Below are 19,958 nucleotides of genomic sequence, written 5' to 3'. Positions count from 1 at the left end.
TTGCACGCCAGTCTGTGCAACAAGAGTGAAACTCTGTCTCAAAATAAATAAATAAATAAATAAATATACTCAGTCCCTTCTTTCCTAATGAAGGGCAGCACTTTTTTTTTTTTTTTTTTTTGAGACAGAGTCTTGCTCTGTCACCAGCCTGGAGTGCAATGGTGCAATCTCGGCTCACTGCAACATCTGCCTCCCAGGTTCAAGTCATTCTCCTGCCTCAGCCTCCCGAGTAGCTGGGACCACAGGCATGCGCCACCACACCCAGCTAATTTTCGTATTTTTATATTTATTTATAAATATAAGATGTAATCCCAAAGTGCTGGGATTACAGGTGTGAGCCACTGCACCTGGCCAGCACACTCTTTTATTTGAGACAGAGTCTCACTGTGTCACCCAGGTGGAGTGCAGTGGCGTGTTCTCGGCTCACTGCAACCTCTGCCTCCAGAGTTCAAGCGATTCCTGTGCCTCAGCCTCCCAAGTAGCTGGGATTATAGGTGCGTGAGACCATACCCAGCTAATTTTTGTATTTTTAACAGAGACAGGGTCTCACCATGTTGGCCAGGCTGGTCTCAAACTCCTGACTTTGGGTGATCCACCTGCCTCGGCCTCCCAAAGTGCTAGGATTACAGGCATGTGCCACCTCACCCAGCCAAGACACTCTTTGTGGGTGTTAACACCATAGTAAGGATATGTACCTGCCACCGCTATGAAAGACACATTCTCTGCCCATTTAAGAAACAGAACTTTATCAGCACTCACCTTGCAAAAGAGGCTTGGGAAGTGGTCTGGAGTCATAGGGGCATAGGACAACTCAGACAGCACATCCGCAGCTCGAGGGCCAATCAGATTGAGGGCTAATGGAAAAGAACAAGAGATGTCCAGCTCTCCTTCTGAACAGCTAAGCCAATGGGAAAGGTCTACTGTAGACTTGCTCAGCTATAGCCAGGCCTGGGTGCATAGACCAGGAATATGTCCCTTTGCTTAGACACTCCAAGGATGGATGCTAAGCACCCTGATTCTGGCGAATACACCTCTGCCAACAGGGCCTGCTGAACGCAGCAGGGCTGGCCATAACCACCCCACACAATTCCTGTACTCCTCCTTTTCCCAGCAAGGCTATGTGATGGAAGAAGCCCCAACTCCAAATCAGTACCCGGTGGATATCTGCCCAACCAAAAACTATACAGACTTTAAATTCAGAGAAGCTAAATCCACTTCAAACATATCCTAATGCTTACTAGATAAGGAAAGCATTATTCTGGACACCAGTGTTTGTGACATCAGCTTGTGCTAATTACATGTCATCCATCCTAAGACAAGCTAGAACATGACTTTTGTTCAGTAACATTCTGTAGTATCCCAATCCAGGAGCAGGACGTATATCATATTTGCTACTACAAGGAATTGAGAATGAGAGCCTGGGAGAGCAAACGCTGGTGGGGCCAAGGGGCAAGATCAGTTAGGTGGGAAGGTGGGAGGGGTTAAGCCAAGACTGCTGAGGTTCAGAAAATCAGGCAACCAAGTCATCCTTAAAAATTAGGTACTCACTGGGGCTGGGCGTGGTGGCTCATGCCTGTAATCCCAGCACTTTGGGAGGCCGAAGCAGGTGGATCACGAGGTCAAGAGTTCAAGACCAGCCTGGCCAACATGGTGAAACCCCATCTCTACTAAAAATACAGAAATTAGCCCGGCGTGGTGGCGGGCGCCTGTAATCCCAGCTACTTGGTAGGCTGAGGCAGAAGAATCACTTGAACCCAGGAGGTGGAGGTGCAATGGCATGATCTTGGCTCACTGCAACCTCTGCCTCCCAGATTCAAGCGATTCTCCTGCTTCAGCCTCATGAGTAGCTGGGACTACAGGCATGCACCACCATGTCCAGCTAATTTTTGTATTTTTAGTAGAGATGGGGTTTCACCATGTTGGCCAGGCTGGTCTCGAACTCCTGACCTCATGATCCGCCCGCCTCAGCCTCCCAAAGTGCTGGGATTACAAGTGTAAGCCACTGTGTCCAGCCCTCAATTTTCTTTTCTTTTTTTTTTTGAGATGGAGTCTCACTCGCCTAGGCTGGAGTGCAGTGGTGCGATCTGGGCTCACTGCAACCTCTGCCTCCCGAGTTCAAGTGATTCTCCTGCCTTAGCCTCCCAAATAGTTGGGATTACAGGCGTGTGCCACCACGCCCAGCTAATTTTTGTATTTCTAGTAGAGACGGGGTTTCACCATATAGTCCAGGTTGGTCTCGAACTCCTGACCTAGTGATCCTCCCACCTCGGCCTCCAAAGTGCTGGGATTTCAGGTGTCAGCCACCGCATCCCCTAGAGATCAATTTTCTATGACCAGAGAGCCTCTTTTATGCTAACTCTAATGTTCATTTTTGAGAGTCAAATGTAAAGAAGGCAAACGTGGACACATCTGCATCTGCTGGCCTTTTCGACGTGGCAGAGCCCGAACCCCCGTACCTGTGTACTTCCAGGTGACGTCCTCCAGGAGCAGGTTGCTGTCTTTCGGCATGTGTTTCTTAAGCCAGGCCCAGCAGTGGACCTGCTGGTCGGTTGGAGAGATCATGAAGAAACTGAAAAGTGAGACCCCAAAATAATCAAAACCAGGTAGCAGCAAAAGGATCAGGAAGCAATCAAATCTTATTTGGTTTCAAAGCAATGAGGCAAGTACTAGGAAATGATTTCTTAGCTTTCACAGAAGGCCAGTAGCACCATTCTAGGATACACCACCTAATAACAAAACAGAATTCTGGCTTCCTGTTAATGCCAAGAAATTATACAGATTTACTAACGTTAAGACATCGGCTGGGCATAGTGGCTCACGCCTGTAATCCCAGCACTTTGGAGGCCAAGGTGGGCAGATTGCTTGAGCTCAGGTGTTCAAGATCAGCCTGGGCAATGTGGCAAAACCCTATCTCTACAAAATATACAAAAACTGGCTGGGTGTGGTGGCGTGTACCTGTGGTCCCAGCTACCTGGAAAGCTGAGGTGGGAGGATCACTTGAGCCCAGGAGGTCGAGGCTGCAGGGATCCATGATTGCAACACTGCACTCCAGCCTGGGTAACAAAGTGAGACCCTGTCTCAAAAAAAAGAAAAAAGACAAGGCATCTTCTCCCAGTAGGGTACATAATCTGGTGGGCTTTTTTTTCTTTTCCTCCTGGTGATTTCTTTTGTTTAGGACTGCTAATAAACTGGCTTTGATTTCATGTAATGATTCTTAGTCCCTGGGATTTATGGTTCCTGGAGAAGCGCCTGAGAGCCTCTGCTACAGTACCCCTGAGGAATCAACATGTTGGAGGGAGCAGAGCGGGACGGCAGCTCGTCTCACCTGCGCTTGTTCAGTCGCGCTATGCTGCAGTCATTTTCATATCCTCCACCCTCGTTGAGCATGCCAGTATGCACAATGTGGCCCACAGGCACATCCAGGTCATTGGAGAAGAGGTACTGTAGAACTTCTAATGCCTGATCCCCAGTGGACTGCAGGGTTAGGGAATGAAACAGAGAGAGTGAGCGTGAGAGCACCTGGCTGGGCCACATGGCCCCACCAGCAATGAACCTCATTGAGAAAATTCAATCAGCCAGTTCCCATGTGACAACATTTGCAGACCTACTCCACTGCAAGAAGCTCCAGGGAACGCTAGCTATTGATTCTTATGATAAACAGGCCTCTCTAGCAAATTAAAAACCTGAAACAAGGAGCTAAAATTTCAGAAAAATGTCACAATACAGATGAAACACTAAAATATACCAGAATTCTTAAGAAATCAGTGTTTTGTTTTTGTTTTTTTTTTTTTTTTTTTTGAGATGGAGTCTCACTGTTGCCCAGGCTGAGTGCAGTGGCGCAATCTCAGCTCACTGCAACCTCCACCTCATGAGTTCATGCGATTCTCCTGCCTCCCGAGTAGCTGGGATTACAAGTGCCCACCACCATGCCTGGTTAATTTTTTGTATTTTTGGTAGAGATGGTTTCGCCATGTTGGCCAGGCTGGTCTTGAACTCCTGATCTCAGGTGATCTACCCGTCTCGGCCTCCCAAACTGCTGGGATTACAGGCATGAGCCACCACTCCTGGCCTTAATTTTTGTATTTTTAGTAGAAACGGGGTTTCACCATCTTGGCCAGGCTGCTCTGGAACTCCTGACCTCAGGTGATCCACGCCCCCTTGGCCTCCCAAAGTGCTGGGAATACAGGCATGACCCACTGCACCCAGTCAGGAATCAGTTTTGAAGATGAAAAACAAAAGGCATTCAATAAATATGCAAAGTTTCCTAATCTATTACTTTGGTTCCCAAATACTTACTGTTATCTCAAACTTTGTGAAAGAGGACATGTCAATGACACACACAGCTTCCTTACAGCACTTGACTTCAGACTCCACGATGTCAAACCAATCTGGCTTATAGAAAGTCTTGCTCTGCTCCAATGCCAGGAGGTCTACGGAATGGAAAAATCACAAGGCCCTGTAGAGTTTAGTGTAGTCCACGTGGTTCTTTTTCTTCTGTGAACACATTCTAGCCTATGCATTTGAAAATACGTTTTATTAATTCCCAGGACAAAAAAAAAAAAGGAGCAAAAATGAGAATGTGACTTCTTACCCTTGTCAGGGGGAACAAAGTACTTTGGCCTCTCAAATCCATGTTTCTCCATCCACCTGGCTCCCTGTGCATCCAGCCGGTCGTAGAGAGGAGAGGTGCGTAACTGCCTACCGGTCTGGAAGTCCCAGCGGGGAACCTTCAGATCATACATCAAAGCTAGAAAAGACACGAGTAGTCTATCAAAGCCCAAGACACAGATTCTAGACCTGAGTAGCCAATATCCACTAGACTCTGGAGTTGTTTCTATTCAAAAGAGCTTTCCAGGCTAACGTAGTTTGTTTTTTTTTTTTAAGACGGAGTTTTGCTCTTGTTGTCCAGGCTGGAGTGCAGTGGCACAATCTTGGCTTATTGCAACCTCCGCCTCCTGGGTTTAAGCGATTCTCCTGCCTCAGCCTCCCGAGTAGCTGGGATTACAGGCACGTGCCACCGTGCCACACTAATTTTTGTATTTTTAGTAGAGACAGGGTTTCTCCATGTTGGTCAGGCTGGTCTCAAACTCCTGACCTCAGGTGATCTGCCCGCCCCGGCCTCCCGAAGTGCTGGGATTACAGGCGTGAGCCACTCTGCCCGGCCCAATTTCCAAGCTAATGTAGTCTAATTTTCAAAATTACCCAGTGTATCAGGCATGCTCCAGAAGGAAAGACAATCCTGCCAAGCTGCTATCGTCCCTCCCTGGAGCTACGTGTCACGGCATGACTCGGCCTGTATTCACATTCAGCATTCCACATTAGTAGGTAGAAATGATGGCAGAAAGGTCAGGGTCCTAAACCTTACTAAGCTTCATAGCAGAGAACAAGGTTACTAAGTGGGACACAGGTGGTAACAAAACGTGAAAAAATGGCATTCGATTCTTCATTGTGCCTGTGTTAGGATCTCAGACCTGTTACAGACATTTCCTCCCTGATAATTAAGTCACTTCTGAAGTGAAAGGGTACATATTGTAGCTTGATTAGGTGGCTCTGAAATCTGAGAAGTTACATTGCATTGTACCAATGACATTATTCACACAACAAACCTAGGGTCAGAATTCATTTCTCTTAGGCCGGGTGTGGTGGCTCACGTCTGTAAACCCAGCACTTTGAGAGGTCGAGGTGGGCGGATCACGAGGTCAGGAGTTCGAGATCAGCCTGACCAATGTGGTGAAACCCCGTCTCTACTAAAAATACATAAATTAGCCAGGCATGGTGGCAGGCACCTGTAATCCCAGCTACTCGGGAGGCTGAGGCAGGAGAATTGCTTGAACCCAGGAGGCAGAGGTTGCAGTGAGCCGAAATCACGCCACGGCACTCCAGCCTGGGCAATAGAGCAAGACTGTCTCGGAAAAAAAAAAAATTTCATTTCCCTTAATGTCTAATCTTCAACAGCAATAAGTTAAAAAAGCCAGAAGAGTGTGATCTGTGGTCCCTGATCTCACACCATCCCAAACAAAAGGCACATCAAGGCTTGGGGAGGCTGGGAGACAGGAAAAGGAAGCCAGGTGGGGTTCTCTGCATGGTGACAATCTCTCCATCTCCTGGTACTTTAGGTTCTATCTTCCCCTTCCCCATTTTCTTTTCTATTTTTTTTTTTTATTTTTTGTTGAGATGGAATCCCTCTCTATCACCCAGGCTAGAGCGCAGTGGTGCGATCTTGGCTCACTGCAACCTCCGTCTCCCGGGTTCAAGTGATTGTCCTGCCTCAGCCTGCCAAGTAGCTGGGATCACAGGCACATACCACCACATGTGGCTAAATTTTTGTATTTTTAGTAGAGACAGGGTTTCGCCATGTTGGTCAGGCCAGACCTCCTGACCTCAAGTGATCCGCCTGCCTCAGCCTCCCAACGTGCTGGGAATACAGGCGTGAGCCACTGCGCCTGGCACCTTCCCCATTTTCTACGTGCCTGCCAATTCTATTTCATGAGAATTGGCTACCAAAAGTGTCATATCACCAAGGAGAAGCTCAAGCTCAATTATGATTTGTACAGGTTCCAAAGTAACTATGGGTGGGGAAATTTAGGCTTATAATCGTTCAACTTTAAAACAAAAAACTTAGATTTTTTATTTTATTTTTTTGAGACAGGGTCTCAGTCCCACTGCCCAGGCTGGAGTACACAGTGGCACCATCATGGCTCACTGCAGCCTCAACTTCCCCAGCTCAGGTGATTCGCCTACCTCAGCCTCCCAAGTAGCTGGGACTTCAGGTGTGTGCCACTAGGCATGGCTAATTTTTTGGTTTTGGTTTTAGTAGAGACAGGGTTTCACTACGTTGCCTAGGCTGGTCTCAAACTCCTGACCTCAAGTGACCTACCTCCCTCAGCGTCCCAAAGTGCTGGGATTACAGGCATGAGCCACCACACCCAGCCAAGTTCAACATTTTAACCAAAATATTTGCTAAAATTAAAGAACCTTAGCGGTTAAACATATTGCTGTTAGGTCCTTCATCTCCATGGATGTACATCCTCTTCCCAGGCCAAAAGCGAGCACTCAGGCATTAAAGGCCATCCAGAGTCCTCACCAACAATGTTGTTCAACTACCAAACTAACAGTTTACTTGTAACCAAGAATGGTGGTCACAGCCAACACAGAAACTTAGTCCTGAGCATAAGTATGCCCAAAATATTTAGATACCATTTGGCAAAGTCTGAGAACAGCTCCTCAGTACAGGAAAATGAAATTACAACTTGAACCCACGTGGTTTGGTTCAATTCCTGATACAAAAGCTTTCTAAGGGCTTCCTAGAAAATAAATCAGAGATCAAGGTAGAATAACAAATTAAGATGAAGTGGCCAATCCTTCAAAGTTGAAGCAGGGCGAGAACACGGGAGTGAGAGCAGGAATGTATGTTTTGTATTTATATGGGAAGTGGTTCCCAATCTTGCTGCCGTAGGGTGGATTAATGGTCAAAGTCACTCACGGAAGCCTGAAGCTCTGAGAATAACTCGGCAAATTCTCTGACTTGGAAAGAAAACACTAAGTGGGGAGTGAGAAAGCATTTTCTCAAAAACTAAGTGGGAGTGAGAAAGCATTCACTTCGACACAGGGTCTCTCAAGGCAGACTGCAGAAAGCACGCACTTCGACACAGGGTCTCTCAAGGCAGACTGCAGAAAGCACGCACTTCGACATACGGTCTCTCAAGGCAGACCGGGAAGAAGGCATTGCTTAGAATATTTATGAAGCTGCTATGTACCAACTGTAACTCCTATTCTACTTTCTTGTTCTCAGAAGGAAACAAGGTCCGATGCACTAAAGAAAATGTTACATATATATCATGAGGAGCATAAAGCCCCTTAACTCAGGCCTGAAACAGTCAAATCAAATGTCCAACTCAAAGCACTTGTTAAAGAACTGAGGAAAACTTTGCTCCTTCTGAATGACAACACGGGCCACCAAGAAGATACCTGCAACTAGGAGCAACTGCGATAAAGCTTCACTTACGCATGACTTCCATGACCCGGTGGCGCAGAAAGGTGCGGCTGCTCTGGAGGGCTCCAAAACGTTTCAGGTCCAATTCCCAAACGTTTTCTGAGGGATAACCATGTACCATCCATTCGGCAAGGTACCTATATAGACAGAGGGCACGTGTTGGGGCTCAGGTGTGAGATTTGAGAAAATTAATATTCTACAAATCGAGAACTAACGGAATCAAAAGATCCTAAATTGCCACAGACCAGCTTAATAGTTTTGGGCACATTCCTTAACTTTTCTGGAAGAAACGAACATGGGTCTGTGTACTGCTCTCAAAAGACTACTATGAGGATTTTACCCCAGATGATAAGATTCCCTAGGAGGCATTTAACATAGAAGCCAGCCAGACACATTGGCTGATGCCTGTAATCCCAGAACTTTGGGAGGCTGAGGCAGGGGATTGCTTGAAGTCAGGAGTTTGAGACCAGCTTGGACAACATAGTAAGACCCCGTCTCTACCAAAAAAAGAAAAGTTTCAAAGTGAGCCAGGTGGCTCACACCTGTAATCCCAGCACTTTGGGAGGCCGAGGCAGACGGATCACCTGAGGTCAGGAGTTCGAAACAAGCCTGACCAATGTGGAGAAACCCTGTCTCTATTAAAAATACAAAATTAGCCGGTGTGGTGGCACACGCCTGTAATCCCAGCTACTACGGAGGCTGAGGAAGAATTGCTTGAACCTGGGAGGCAGAGGTTGCAGTAAGCCTAGATCACGCCATTGCACTCCAGCCTGGGCAACAAGAGCGAAACTCCATCTCAAAAAACAAAAACAAACAAACAAACAAAAAAAAATTAGCCGGCGTGGTGGCACATGCCTGTAATCCCAGCTACTCGGGAGGCTGAGGCAGGAGAATCACTTGAACCCAGGAGGCAGAGGTTGCGGTGAGCCGAGATTGTGCCATTGCACTCCAGCCTGGGCAACAAGAGCAAAACTTCGTTTCAAAAAAAAAAAAAAAAAAGAGCTGGGTATGGTGGCACATGCCTGTAGTTAGTTCTAGCTCTTCTGGAGTCTGATGCGGGATGATCCCTTGAGCCCAGGAACTTGTGGCTGCAGTGAGCTATGATGGTGCCACTGCACTCCAGCCTGGGTGAGAGTAAGATCTTGTTTCAAAAAAAGTTATAAGCCTCATCTATGAAGAAATAAGACTAAAACACATACAAATATACTCTAAATATCCAATGGGTTTTTTTCTGTCACCTCAAGATTATACAGTTATGTGACCACATCTCCTTTGCTCCAAACATTTTTGTAACTCCTCTTCTGTAATTGTTTTCAGAGCCATTCTACAAATCACTCAAGAGAACTGGTCTCATAAATTTAAAATAAACTTTTCATCGTGGCTACCATCTTACCCATTTGTAAGTATCAGTTCAGTGGCAGTGGGTACATTCACACTGCGGTGTAACCTTCACCACCATCCATCCTAGAACTCTTCTCCTCTTGCATTTCTGGAACTCTGTGCTCATTCAAGAATAGCTCCCCTCCCCCGCCTCTGGCAACCACCATTGTACTTTCTGTCTCTATGATCTGACAACTCTAGCAACTTCATATAAGTGGAACCACACAGTATTTGTCCTTTTGTGACTGGCTTATTTAATGTTCATTAGTGTCTTATTTTATTTTATTATTATTATTTTTATTGAGATAGAGTCTCGCTCTGTCGCCCAGGCTGGAGTGCAGTGGCGCAATCTTGGCTCACTGCAAGCTCTGCCTCCCAGGTTCACGCCATTCTCCTGTCTCAGCCTCCCGAGTAGCTGGGACCACAGGCACCCGCCACAACACCCGGCTAATTTTGTTATTGTATTTTTAGTAGAGATGGGGTTTCACTGTGTTAGCCAGAGTGGTCTCAATCTCGTGACCTTGTGATCCGCCCACCTCGGCCTCCCAAAGTGCTGGGATTACAAGCGTGAGCCACCGCGCCCGGCCTAGTGTCTAATTTTTAAACAAAAACTTGTGGCCGGGCACGGTGGCTCATGCCTGTAATCCTAGCACTTTGGGAGGCCAAGGTGGGTGGATCACTTGAAGTCAGGAGTTCAAGACCAGCCTGGCTAACATGGTGAAACCCTGTCTCTACTAAAAATAGAAAAATTAGCCAGGTGTGCTGGCACATGCCTCTAATCCCAGCTACTCAGGAGGCTGAGGTAGGAGAATAGCCTGAACCCAGGAGGTGGAGGTTGCAGTGAGCTGAGATCATGTCACTGCATTCCAGCCTGGGTGACAGAGCAAGACTGTCTAAAAAAACAAACAAACCGTGTATTACCTAGTTCAAATACCTACCTCAATCAACATACTTGGCTACCAAACTCAAATACACACTCAAATGACCAATATTTGTTACAATTGAAAAAATATAAAAGAATATCCCACAGGATCTGTGGCTAACTCCAAAAGATGAGTTGCAAAAACATTTTGCCCGATGACATTTCTGGAACATGGGGAGCCTCTCATACTTAGAAGGGGACAACTCCAAAATTACATGTATCTTCTTATTAGTCTTAACATACTAGATTAAATATACCACACGCCATGTTAATAACAAGTAATTCTAGAAGGGAAGAGACCCAGCAAGTTGACTTATGTTCACAGCTGACTTTGAGTGAGAAAGACTTACTTTCCGGCTCCTCCACCAAATGAAAGGCCAGCAGAGTTCATTCCTGCCAGGACAAAGTAGCCCTGCACTGCAGGAGACTCGCCCATGATGCACCTCATGTCTGGTGCGAAGGTCTCTGGGCAGTTCAGCAACTTCATGATCTCCAGAGTCTCTAATTCTGGCATCCTCCTCAGAAGGGAACTCAACAGAGGCTCTGAGCAATGACAACAAAACCAAATAGAGTTCTCACCTTTAAGGAATTAAACCACTTTCAACCCCTCTACTTTTTTACACTCTCCCCTTTCAGAAAACCTCTTGAATTTTCTTTTTTTTTTTTTTTTTTGAGATGGAGTCTCACTCTGTCGCCCCAGCTGGAGTGCGGTGGCACGATCTCAGCTCTCTGCAAACTCTGCCTCCCAGGTTCAAGCGATCCTCTTGCCTCAGCCTGCCAATTAGCTCGGATTACAGGCGCGCACCACCATGCCCAGCTAATTTTTTGTATTTTTAGTAGAGATGGGGTTTCACCATGATGGCCACACTAGTTTCGAACTCTTGACCTCAAGTGATCTGCCTGCCTTGGCCTCCCAAAGTGCTAGGATTATAGGTGTGAACCACTGCGCCCGGCTGGAAGAGATTTTTTTAAAGACGAGCCAACTGGGCCATTTATTACAAAGCAGAAACCTTGGTAGAATTACAGGATATAGCTGCAAAATACTTGGTATAAAGACTGAGAAAAAAGATACTGGTTAGAAAGGAAAGCAGCAGAGAACAGCAAGTAAAACCTATCTACAGATAATAATCTTGAAGGGACCAGTGTGAGTGGAAAAGCTCTTAAATGGCGGCCACAGAGATTTTAATAAAAGGTGATGTTCTGAGCTGGGCATGGTGGCTTGCGTCTGTAACCCCAGCACTTTGGGAGGCCAAGGTGGGCAGATCACCTGAGGTCAGGAGTTCAAGAGCACTATGGCCAAAATGGCGAAGCCTCGTCTCTACTAAAAATACAAAAATTAGCCAGTCGTGATGGTGGAAGCCTGTAATCCCAGCTACTTGAGAAGCTGAGGCAGAAAAATCGCTTGAATCTGAGAGGTGGAGGTGGAAGTGAGCAGAGATCGTGACACTGCACTCCAGCCTGGGCAATAGAGTGAAACTCCATCTCAGGAAAAAAAAAAAAAGGCAATGTTCTGCATTGGAATGGCTGCAAAAGACAGACTTTCACCCTGCTTTAAAGGAAATCTACCATCAGGGCATAATCCAGTGGACAGCAGAAAAAGATGAAACCAGACCAGAGCTGGATAATGGGTACATGGGGGCTCATCACACTACTCTCGCCAGGTTTGTTTAGTAGACACATAGTCTCCAGTCTCGCCATGTTGCCCAGGCTGGTCTTCACTTCCTGGGCTCCAGTGATCCTCCCATCTTGGCCTCCCAAAATGATGGAATTACAGGTGTAAGCCACTGTGCCCAGCTTCTATCCACTTTTAAAAGTTTGAAATTTTCCATAAGAATTTATTAAAAAAAGAAAGCCTATCAAGGGTCAGAGGGAAATTCTTCATTAGAGACTCTTTCATCTTTTTAAATTTGGAACTAGGTAACTACATTATTATTATTATTATTATTATTATTTTTTGAGATGGAGTCTCGCTCTGTCACCCAGGCTGGAGTGCAGTGGTGCGATCTCAGCCCACTGCAGCCTCTGCCTCCCGGGTTCCAGCAATTCTCCTGCCTCAGCCTCCCAGGTAGCTGGCATTACAGGTGCGCGCCACCACATCCAGCTAATTTTTATATTTTTAGTAGAGACGGGTTTTTGCCATGTTGGCCAGGCTGGTCTTGAACTCCTGACCTCAGGCGATCCGCCCGCCTCGGCTTCCCAAAGTGCTGGGATTACAGGCCTTAAAAGCCAGGTGCGGTGGCTCATGCCTGTAATCCCAGCACTTTGGGAGGCCGAGGCAGGTGGATCGCTTGAGGTCAGGAGTTCAAGACCAGCCTGGCCAAATAGTGAAACCCCATCTCTACTAAAAACACAAAAATTGGCTCTGCATTGTGGTGGGCGCCTGTAATTCCAGCTACCTGGGAGGCTGAGGCAGGAGAATTGCTTGAATCCAGGAGGCGGAGGATGCAGTGAGCTAAGATCACACCACTGCACTCCAGCCTGGGCAACAGAGCAAGACTCCATCTCAAAATGAATGAATGGATACATAAATAAACAAATAAAATTATTTTAAAATTTAATAAAATACTACACTAACAAAACAATTCTGAAAAACAAAACAAAACAATTCTGTTTTCTAAAGAACTCCTCAATTTTATATGAAGTCCTACTGAAAGAAGTCTCCTCCTAAAACCTAAAATCTGAGCAATAATTTTAGGTGAATAAAGAATAAGCAGGGGCCGGGCGTGGTGGCTCATGTCTGTAATCCCAGCACTTTGGGAGGCCGAGGCGGGCAGATCTCCTGAGGTCAGGAGTTCAAGACCAGCCTGACCAACATGGAGAAACCCTGTCTCTACTAAAAATACAAAATTAGCCAGGCGTGGTGGCGCATGTCTGTAATCCCAGCTACTCAGGAGGCTGAGGCAGGAGAATCACTTGAACCCGGGAGGCAGAGGTTGCGGTGAGCCGAGATCGCAACATTGCACTCGAGCCTGGGCAACAAGAGTGAAACTCCATCTCAAAAAAAAAAAAACACAAAAAAAAGAAGCAGAGCTGGGCACAGTGGCTCACACCTTTACTCCCAGCACTTTGGGAGACCAAGGCAGGCAGATCACTTGAGGCCAGGATTTCAAGACCAGCCTGGCCAACGTGGTAAAACCCTGTCTCTACTAAAAATACATAAACTAGCTGGACATGTTGATGCACGCCTGTAATCCCAGCTACTCAGGAGGCTGAGGCATGAGAATCACTTGAACCTAGGAGGTGGAGGTTGGAGTGAGCCGAGATTGTGCCACTGCACTCCAGTCTGGGCGACAGAGCAAGACTCTTATCTCAAAAAAAAAAAAAAAAAAAAAAAGGCCAGACGCAGTGGCTCATGCTTGTAATCCCAGCACTTTGGGAGGCTGAGGCAGGCGGATCACCTGAGGTCAGGAGTTCAAGACCAGCCTGATCAACATGGTGAAACCCTGTCTCTACTAAAAATACAAAAATTAGTCGGGAGTGGTGGCAGGTGCTTGTAATCCCACCTACCACCTACTCTGGAGGCTGAGGCAGGAGAATCACTTGAACCAGGGAGGCAGAGGTTGCAGTGAGCCGAGATCACACCACTGCACTCCAGCCTGGGCAACAGAGCGAGACTTCATCTCAAAAAAAAAAAAAAAAAAAAAAAAAAAAGCAGCTGGGTATCATGGCTCATGCCCGTAATCACAGCACTTTGGGAAGCTGAGGCAGGAGGACTGACTGAGCCCAAGAGTTCGAGACCAGCCTGGGCAACACAGCGAGACCCCATCTCAACAAAAAATTTAAACATTAGCTAGGCATGGTGGCAAGCACCTGTAGTCCCAGCTACTTGGGAGGCTGATGTGGCAGGATCGCTTGAGCTCACGAATTTGAGGCTACAGTGAGCTATGATCATGCCACTGCACTCCAGCCTAGGTGACAGGGCAAGACGCCATCTCACACACACACAAAATGATAGAGATGACTAAACACACACACACAAAGGGCTAGGCAAAGTGGCTCATGTCTGTAATCTTAGCACTTTGGGAGGCCAAGGTGAAAGGGATCACTTGAGCCTCGGAGTTCGAGATCAACCTGGGCAACATGGCGAGACCATGTCTCTACCAAAAAAAAAAAAAAAAAGCTATGAGACCAGGAGTTCGGGGCTGCAGTGAGCTATAATTATGCAACTGCACTCCAGTCTGAGCACAGAGCAAGGCTCCGTCTCAAGAAATAAAAAAAAAAGTAAAACTAAGAATAAAATTAAAAAAGAATAAGGCAAATGTCCATTAACTAAGATTTTAGTCCCCTGAATCTGCTACCTAGTAACTCCATCCTCAGACCAGGCAAACTCACCCTCTGTAACCACTGTTGTACCTCATGGCGATGTTATAAACATTAAACAAGGAACTATTCTTCAAAATACTTTGAAAAATATAACATCTTAAACAAATATAAGGCACTACGGTTATGATGCAGTTCACATACCAAAGTGATCCCAGTCCCCTGTAGATTCTGAATCTCCAGCTGGTTCTTGCCCTCAGTGAAAACTGGTTTCGGGTTCTTCTCAAAGCCCCCAGACAGGATGCCACCCTGCCAGTTCCGAATATAAATTCTTCCATCAGCATCCACAATAGCTGAGGTGGAGAAATGACATGGAGTGGGGAGTGGAAGAAAAAACAAGGGTTTAGAGGCAAGTCAGCTTTCTAAATGGACAGAACAACCAAACAAAAACACCCATTAATGGCTTTATTAATGAAAGAACATTCAATGAACACAGGCATTCATTAGCTTTAAAATACCTTTTGAGGTCACGGGGGAAGATCCTCCCATTTGGCCTTTCAGTGGAGACTGTTTCTCTGATTATCCCTTACCTAGAAGCTTTGACTAGTCCCCACAAGCAAACCACGTAACTCCCACTGTGCCAAGCGAAAGTTTAACGGAAAGGGGGATTGCAGAGCCCATTCTAGGCATGAAGACCGTCAAAAGGATGTGAGAACCCTCTCCTACAGTGCTTGGAACCACGAACCCACCTAAGTCTATCGTTTACCTATGACATTTCTACTATCCATAGCATTCAAGTTAAAAAGTCAACAAGACAGTCCAAATATTCTCAATGACCTCTGTTTAGAACTAAAATTAGCTTGCAAAACAAAAAACAAAAACAAAAAAATGTATTAATGGAAATTTTGGCCATCCTTTCATAAAGAGTTAATAAAGAAAAGTCAGAATTGGGTCCACCTCCCTGTAACATGCTCTAGAAATGAAAGACTCTTTCAGACACAGTCTGTCCTTAGCAGAAAGTTTTCCTTTTCAGAGGACAGGACACTGGCAAAGAAACAAGATTTTTTTAAAAAGTGCAAGTCCTCACTTGGTGTGCTGCTCTGCAGAGGGGTCTCCAAGGGGCGAGTCAGGAGGTAGAAGTGTTCGCAGGCATGTAGCGGGATACTAACCGGCTCCTCGTTGGACAGACCCAGCTCGTATGCCCACTACAAATGGACAGGTTGATTTGTGGGTGGGAAGAGGAACAGAAATAAAAATGAGCAAGTTCAGCCTCTTGAGATTAATTCCAAGTGGCTTATGTGTGCTCTTGCTACAGTGTCAGGTGTGGGAAGTCAGCCTGCTTTAGTTCAATTATTTGGATGGGGAGCAATACTACATTTTTTAAGACATAAAAATTACTTTGAGATCAAAGGAAGAGATATTTACCAGCTAGTCAAAGGAGCTCATGGGAACCAAAGGAGGTCCTTTTGATAAAACGCCTGGGCTCAGCTACAAACCCCAAATAGCAATCACTAAATGAACTTCACATGGCAAAAGTATTTCTTAGTTCACTTCGGGATCATAGCATGGAAGGCAAGAGCCAATCTGCTTTAAAAGAAGCAGTGTCCTGGAAATTAGTGTCCACATTCCTGACACAATAAAATAGCCTAATATGTTATTTGCTAGGTTGTAGAATGAAATGTAACACCAAGACCCAGCGCCAAGGATTCACGTCAATGCCTGACCATTTGCTGGCCTTCCTGACCAGGATAGCACCCATCAACCCAGTGTGGAGGAAGGACAAGGTCACACAGGCTTCTATTTGCAGACTAAGTGTAGGTTTCTGATTTAGAATACACTACAAGAAACAGCATAGTTACTGATATCTGTATAACCAATCACAATACTAATCTTACTTCTCTACACCAAAAAAATCTTGGAGACAAACGTTAAATAAGAAAAGCAGTGTTGGTGCTGATCTACCTGGCCAGCACAGTTGACAAAATACTGGCATTCAATCTGTCCTTTATCAGTCCCCACTCCAGTAACTTGACTTTTTTGACCATTACATGAAGAACAGATGTCCGGTCATAGATCTGAACACCTGTTCCAAGGTAAAGAAAGAGTTGGTGCTTCATCTGATGTTCCAGAATGAAGGCATGTGCAGCAGGTTCTCCACCCAGAAGAAACACTGACAAAGTCAAGTCAATGCTTTAATTTATTTTTTTATTTTATTTTTGAGACGGAGTCTTGCTTTGTCGCCAAGGGTGGAGGGTAGTGGTGTGATCTTGGCTCGCTCTCTGCCTCCTGGGTTCAAGCAATTCTCCTGCTTCAGCCTCTCAAGTAGCTGGGATTACAGGCATGCACCACCATGCCCGGCTAATTTTTGTATTTTTAATAGAGATGGGGTTTTACCATGTTGGTCAGCCTGGTCTTGAACTCCTGGCCTCAGGTGATCCGCCTGCCTTGGCCTCCCAAAGTGCTGGGATTACAGGCATGAGACACCACGCCCAGCTCAATGCTTTCATTTAAAAAAAAACACAAAACCCTAGAATCACATCCTGAGACTATGTAAATGGGCCTTGTTCAAGATTGAAAATAGCAAGTCAGTTTAAAAACAGACTTTGGAACACAATAATTAAATTCCTGGAATCATAAACTATGGAGCAGAGAGGAGAGGATGTAAATAGTGCGCCTTAAGTGCTAACCTGCTCATACCATGGATATGATACCCTGGACACTAGTTAAGTCTTCCCCTCATTCAATGCAACTGGGCTCATGATTTCAGGTGTGGATTAAACTTCCAAGGTGTGTTTTCACCTTGAGCTTCTCAAGTCCTGTGGGGGAAAATATTACCTTAAGTCCAAAGGGCATTAATTGGCAGGGCACAGTGGCTCACGCTTGTAATCCCAGCACTTAGGGAGGCCGAGGCAGGTGGATCATCTGAGGTCAGGAGTTCAAGACCAGCCTGGCCAATATGGCGAAACCCCGTCTCTACTAAAAATACACAAAAAAATTAGCCGGGTGTAGTGGCGCACGCCTGTAGTCCCACCTACTCGGGAGGCTGAAGCAGGAGGATCACATGAACCCAGGAGGCGAAGGTTGCAGTGAGCCAAGATTGTGCCACTGCACACCAGCCTGGGCGAAAAGAGTGAAGCTCCGTCTCCAAAAAACGGGCATTAATTAGCACTAAAAGCAGTTCTTTAGAACTTTAAAAATGTGGCCCTGAGGGAAAACACTCATTAACAGATAAATAAAATTATAAGTGTTCAAAATGGAGGCTGAGTACCCCAAAGAGGATAATCTTTCCAAACTTGAGTTGGTGTCCCTTCCTACTGTGAGACACTTCCTTAGGTAATGTCTTCCCTGCTAACCTATCTTAAGAAAATGCAAAAACCTGCTCACCATTTTGGGAGGCAGCACTTGCCAGGGCAAGAGCCACGTCAGCGGAAGACACCACTGCATCCTCGGGAACATGCATGGCCCCCACCAGGTCGTGCATGTTGAGGAGATGGTGAAGCTCGGCCACTTTCTTGGGGGAGATGATCTCAGAAGGGATACCTATAACGCTGCCACAGAACACAAGGGACAATGACATTCACAGGCTCTTTGGCAGAGGCCAGTGTGGTAAAGTCAGGACACGCTTCTAGACTCTTACGTACTTCAGCCCTGCGTTGATGCGCTTCAGGGAGATCAGACGGTCCTGAGTTTGGGCCAGAAAGATTGAGCCTGTCCTTGTGTAACCTGTAAGAAAAATGAGCCCAAATGAGACAGATCAGACCAAATGTAGGACAGGAGAGTGGAAAATCCACTAGATTATAGGTTAGAAGACCTGTGATGAATCCTGGGACTGCCACTCAATATCCTTGGGCAGGTAAATCAGCTTCTCTGAGCTTCTTTGCAAAATTTTAAGAACTTCAGATGCACTAAGGCTCCATGCCCTGACCAAACATTCTCAGCTCACAGTTTTGTGAGGTTGTGAGGATCAAATGAGATTCTAGGCCAGGTGTAGTGGCTCATGCTTGTAATCGCAGCACTTTGGGAGGCTGAGGGGGGCGGATCATCTGAGGTCAGTTGTTTGAGACCAGCCTGGCCAGCATGGTGAAACCCTGTCTCTACTAAAAATACAAAATTAGCCAGGTACAGTGGTGTGCACATGTAATTCCAGCTACCGGGGAGGCTGAGGCAGGAGAATTGCTTGAACCCAGGAGGTGGAGGTTGCAGTGGGTCAAAATTGCACCACTGCACTCTAGCCTGGGCAACAGAGTGAGACTTTGTCTTTAAAAAAAAAAAAAGAAAAAAAAAAAGACAGTTTTGGGCAGGGATTCGACCATCCCTATTCTTCCCACCTTTTAGGCAGTTTCACCCTTTCTCCTCCTAGTCTTGGGGGAGTGTAATCCTTAGCAAAGGCCACTCACAATAACATCAGCTACCAAGGGTCAGATTCTCCCTTCTTCTTCCCCAGTATAGCCAAACAGTGGGCATGTGACCTAAGCTTATCCAATCAGACCCTCCTGGAACAGTCGGTCTTGAGCACGTAGGTGAATGGCTAGAGGTCACCATCTCAAGGGCAGCATCAGCCAGGCCAGGCTGCTCCTGTTCTGGCTGAGGGACTGCCTGCGGTGCAGTCCCCACATCCTGGCTTCCAGGCTGCCTCCAGCTGGCAGCCTCCTGCCAACTCCACAGGCCCAAGCTCCTCCCAACAAGCTCCAAGTTGGCCAGAGTCAATTCCTGTTGTCTGTAATCAACACACCTGATATAGAACCATAATTACACTTGGGCCAATGACAATTCTCCTAAAATACGATGACTCTTAATTCTTATGAAGAAAGAGTTGAAGCAATTTGGTATCTTATTTTCAAAAGAAGTACAGTAAGGATAATTTACATATTTTCTTAATTTCTTAGTAGAGACGGGGTTTCACCATGTTAGCCAGGATGGTCTCTATCTCCTGACCTCGTGATCCACCTGCCTCGGCCTCCCAAAGTGCTGGGATTACAGGCGTGAACCACCATGCCCGGCCAACCCAAGTTTTAATTACCAAAGCAGCAGGCACACCTGGCAGAGGACCAAATACAGAAATGAATATAACAATCTCAGGGACAGGCAAAGCAATAAATGGAAGACACTTGCTTACCTGTTTGGATCCCTGATTCTTGCTCTAACTGATGGTAGGGTTTGTTTGAGTAGTCTGCCATCTTCTGCTCAATGGTCAAGTGCCTGGCAGTGCTCAGGATGCCAGCACAGAACCTGGTAGAGCCAGCAGCCAGCCTGCAGGATGGATGCAAAATGCTATTAGGTAGATTGACGTCATCTGTGAATACGAGGTCAGGGTTTCTCATTTAATACTGTTTCTAATACCAAAAGATGGAAACAAGCTGGGCCCAGTGGCTCACACTTATAATCCCAGCACTTTAGGAGGCC

General features: G+C 46.2%; 1 protein-coding gene across 1 annotated transcript in view; it reads right to left on the bottom strand.

Annotated features, from left to right (window-relative positions):
• Positions 1 to 19,958, bottom strand: part of PDPR (pyruvate dehydrogenase phosphatase regulatory subunit) — a 62,552-nt gene that overhangs the window by 28,715 nt on the left and 13,879 nt on the right. Inside the window, 12 exon segments of the mRNA XM_063797351.1 lie at positions 760 to 854; positions 2,457 to 2,569; positions 3,326 to 3,474; positions 4,297 to 4,430; positions 4,592 to 4,747; positions 8,006 to 8,130; positions 14,760 to 14,908; positions 16,518 to 16,600; positions 16,603 to 16,638; positions 17,940 to 18,103; positions 18,197 to 18,278; positions 19,672 to 19,805. Of these exon segments, the coding sequence (XP_063653421.1) occupies positions 760 to 854; positions 2,457 to 2,569; positions 3,326 to 3,474; positions 4,297 to 4,430; positions 4,592 to 4,747; positions 8,006 to 8,130; positions 14,760 to 14,908; positions 16,518 to 16,600; positions 16,603 to 16,638; positions 17,940 to 18,103; positions 18,197 to 18,278; positions 19,672 to 19,805 (1,420 nt within the window).

This window comes from Pan troglodytes, chromosome 18, assembly GCF_028858775.2.
Source record: "Pan troglodytes isolate AG18354 chromosome 18, NHGRI_mPanTro3-v2.0_pri, whole genome shotgun sequence".
Lineage (NCBI taxonomy): Eukaryota > Metazoa > Chordata > Mammalia > Primates > Hominidae > Pan > Pan troglodytes.
Note: the sequence above shows the minus strand (reverse complement) of the source record. Positions and strands in the feature narration are given on the sequence as shown.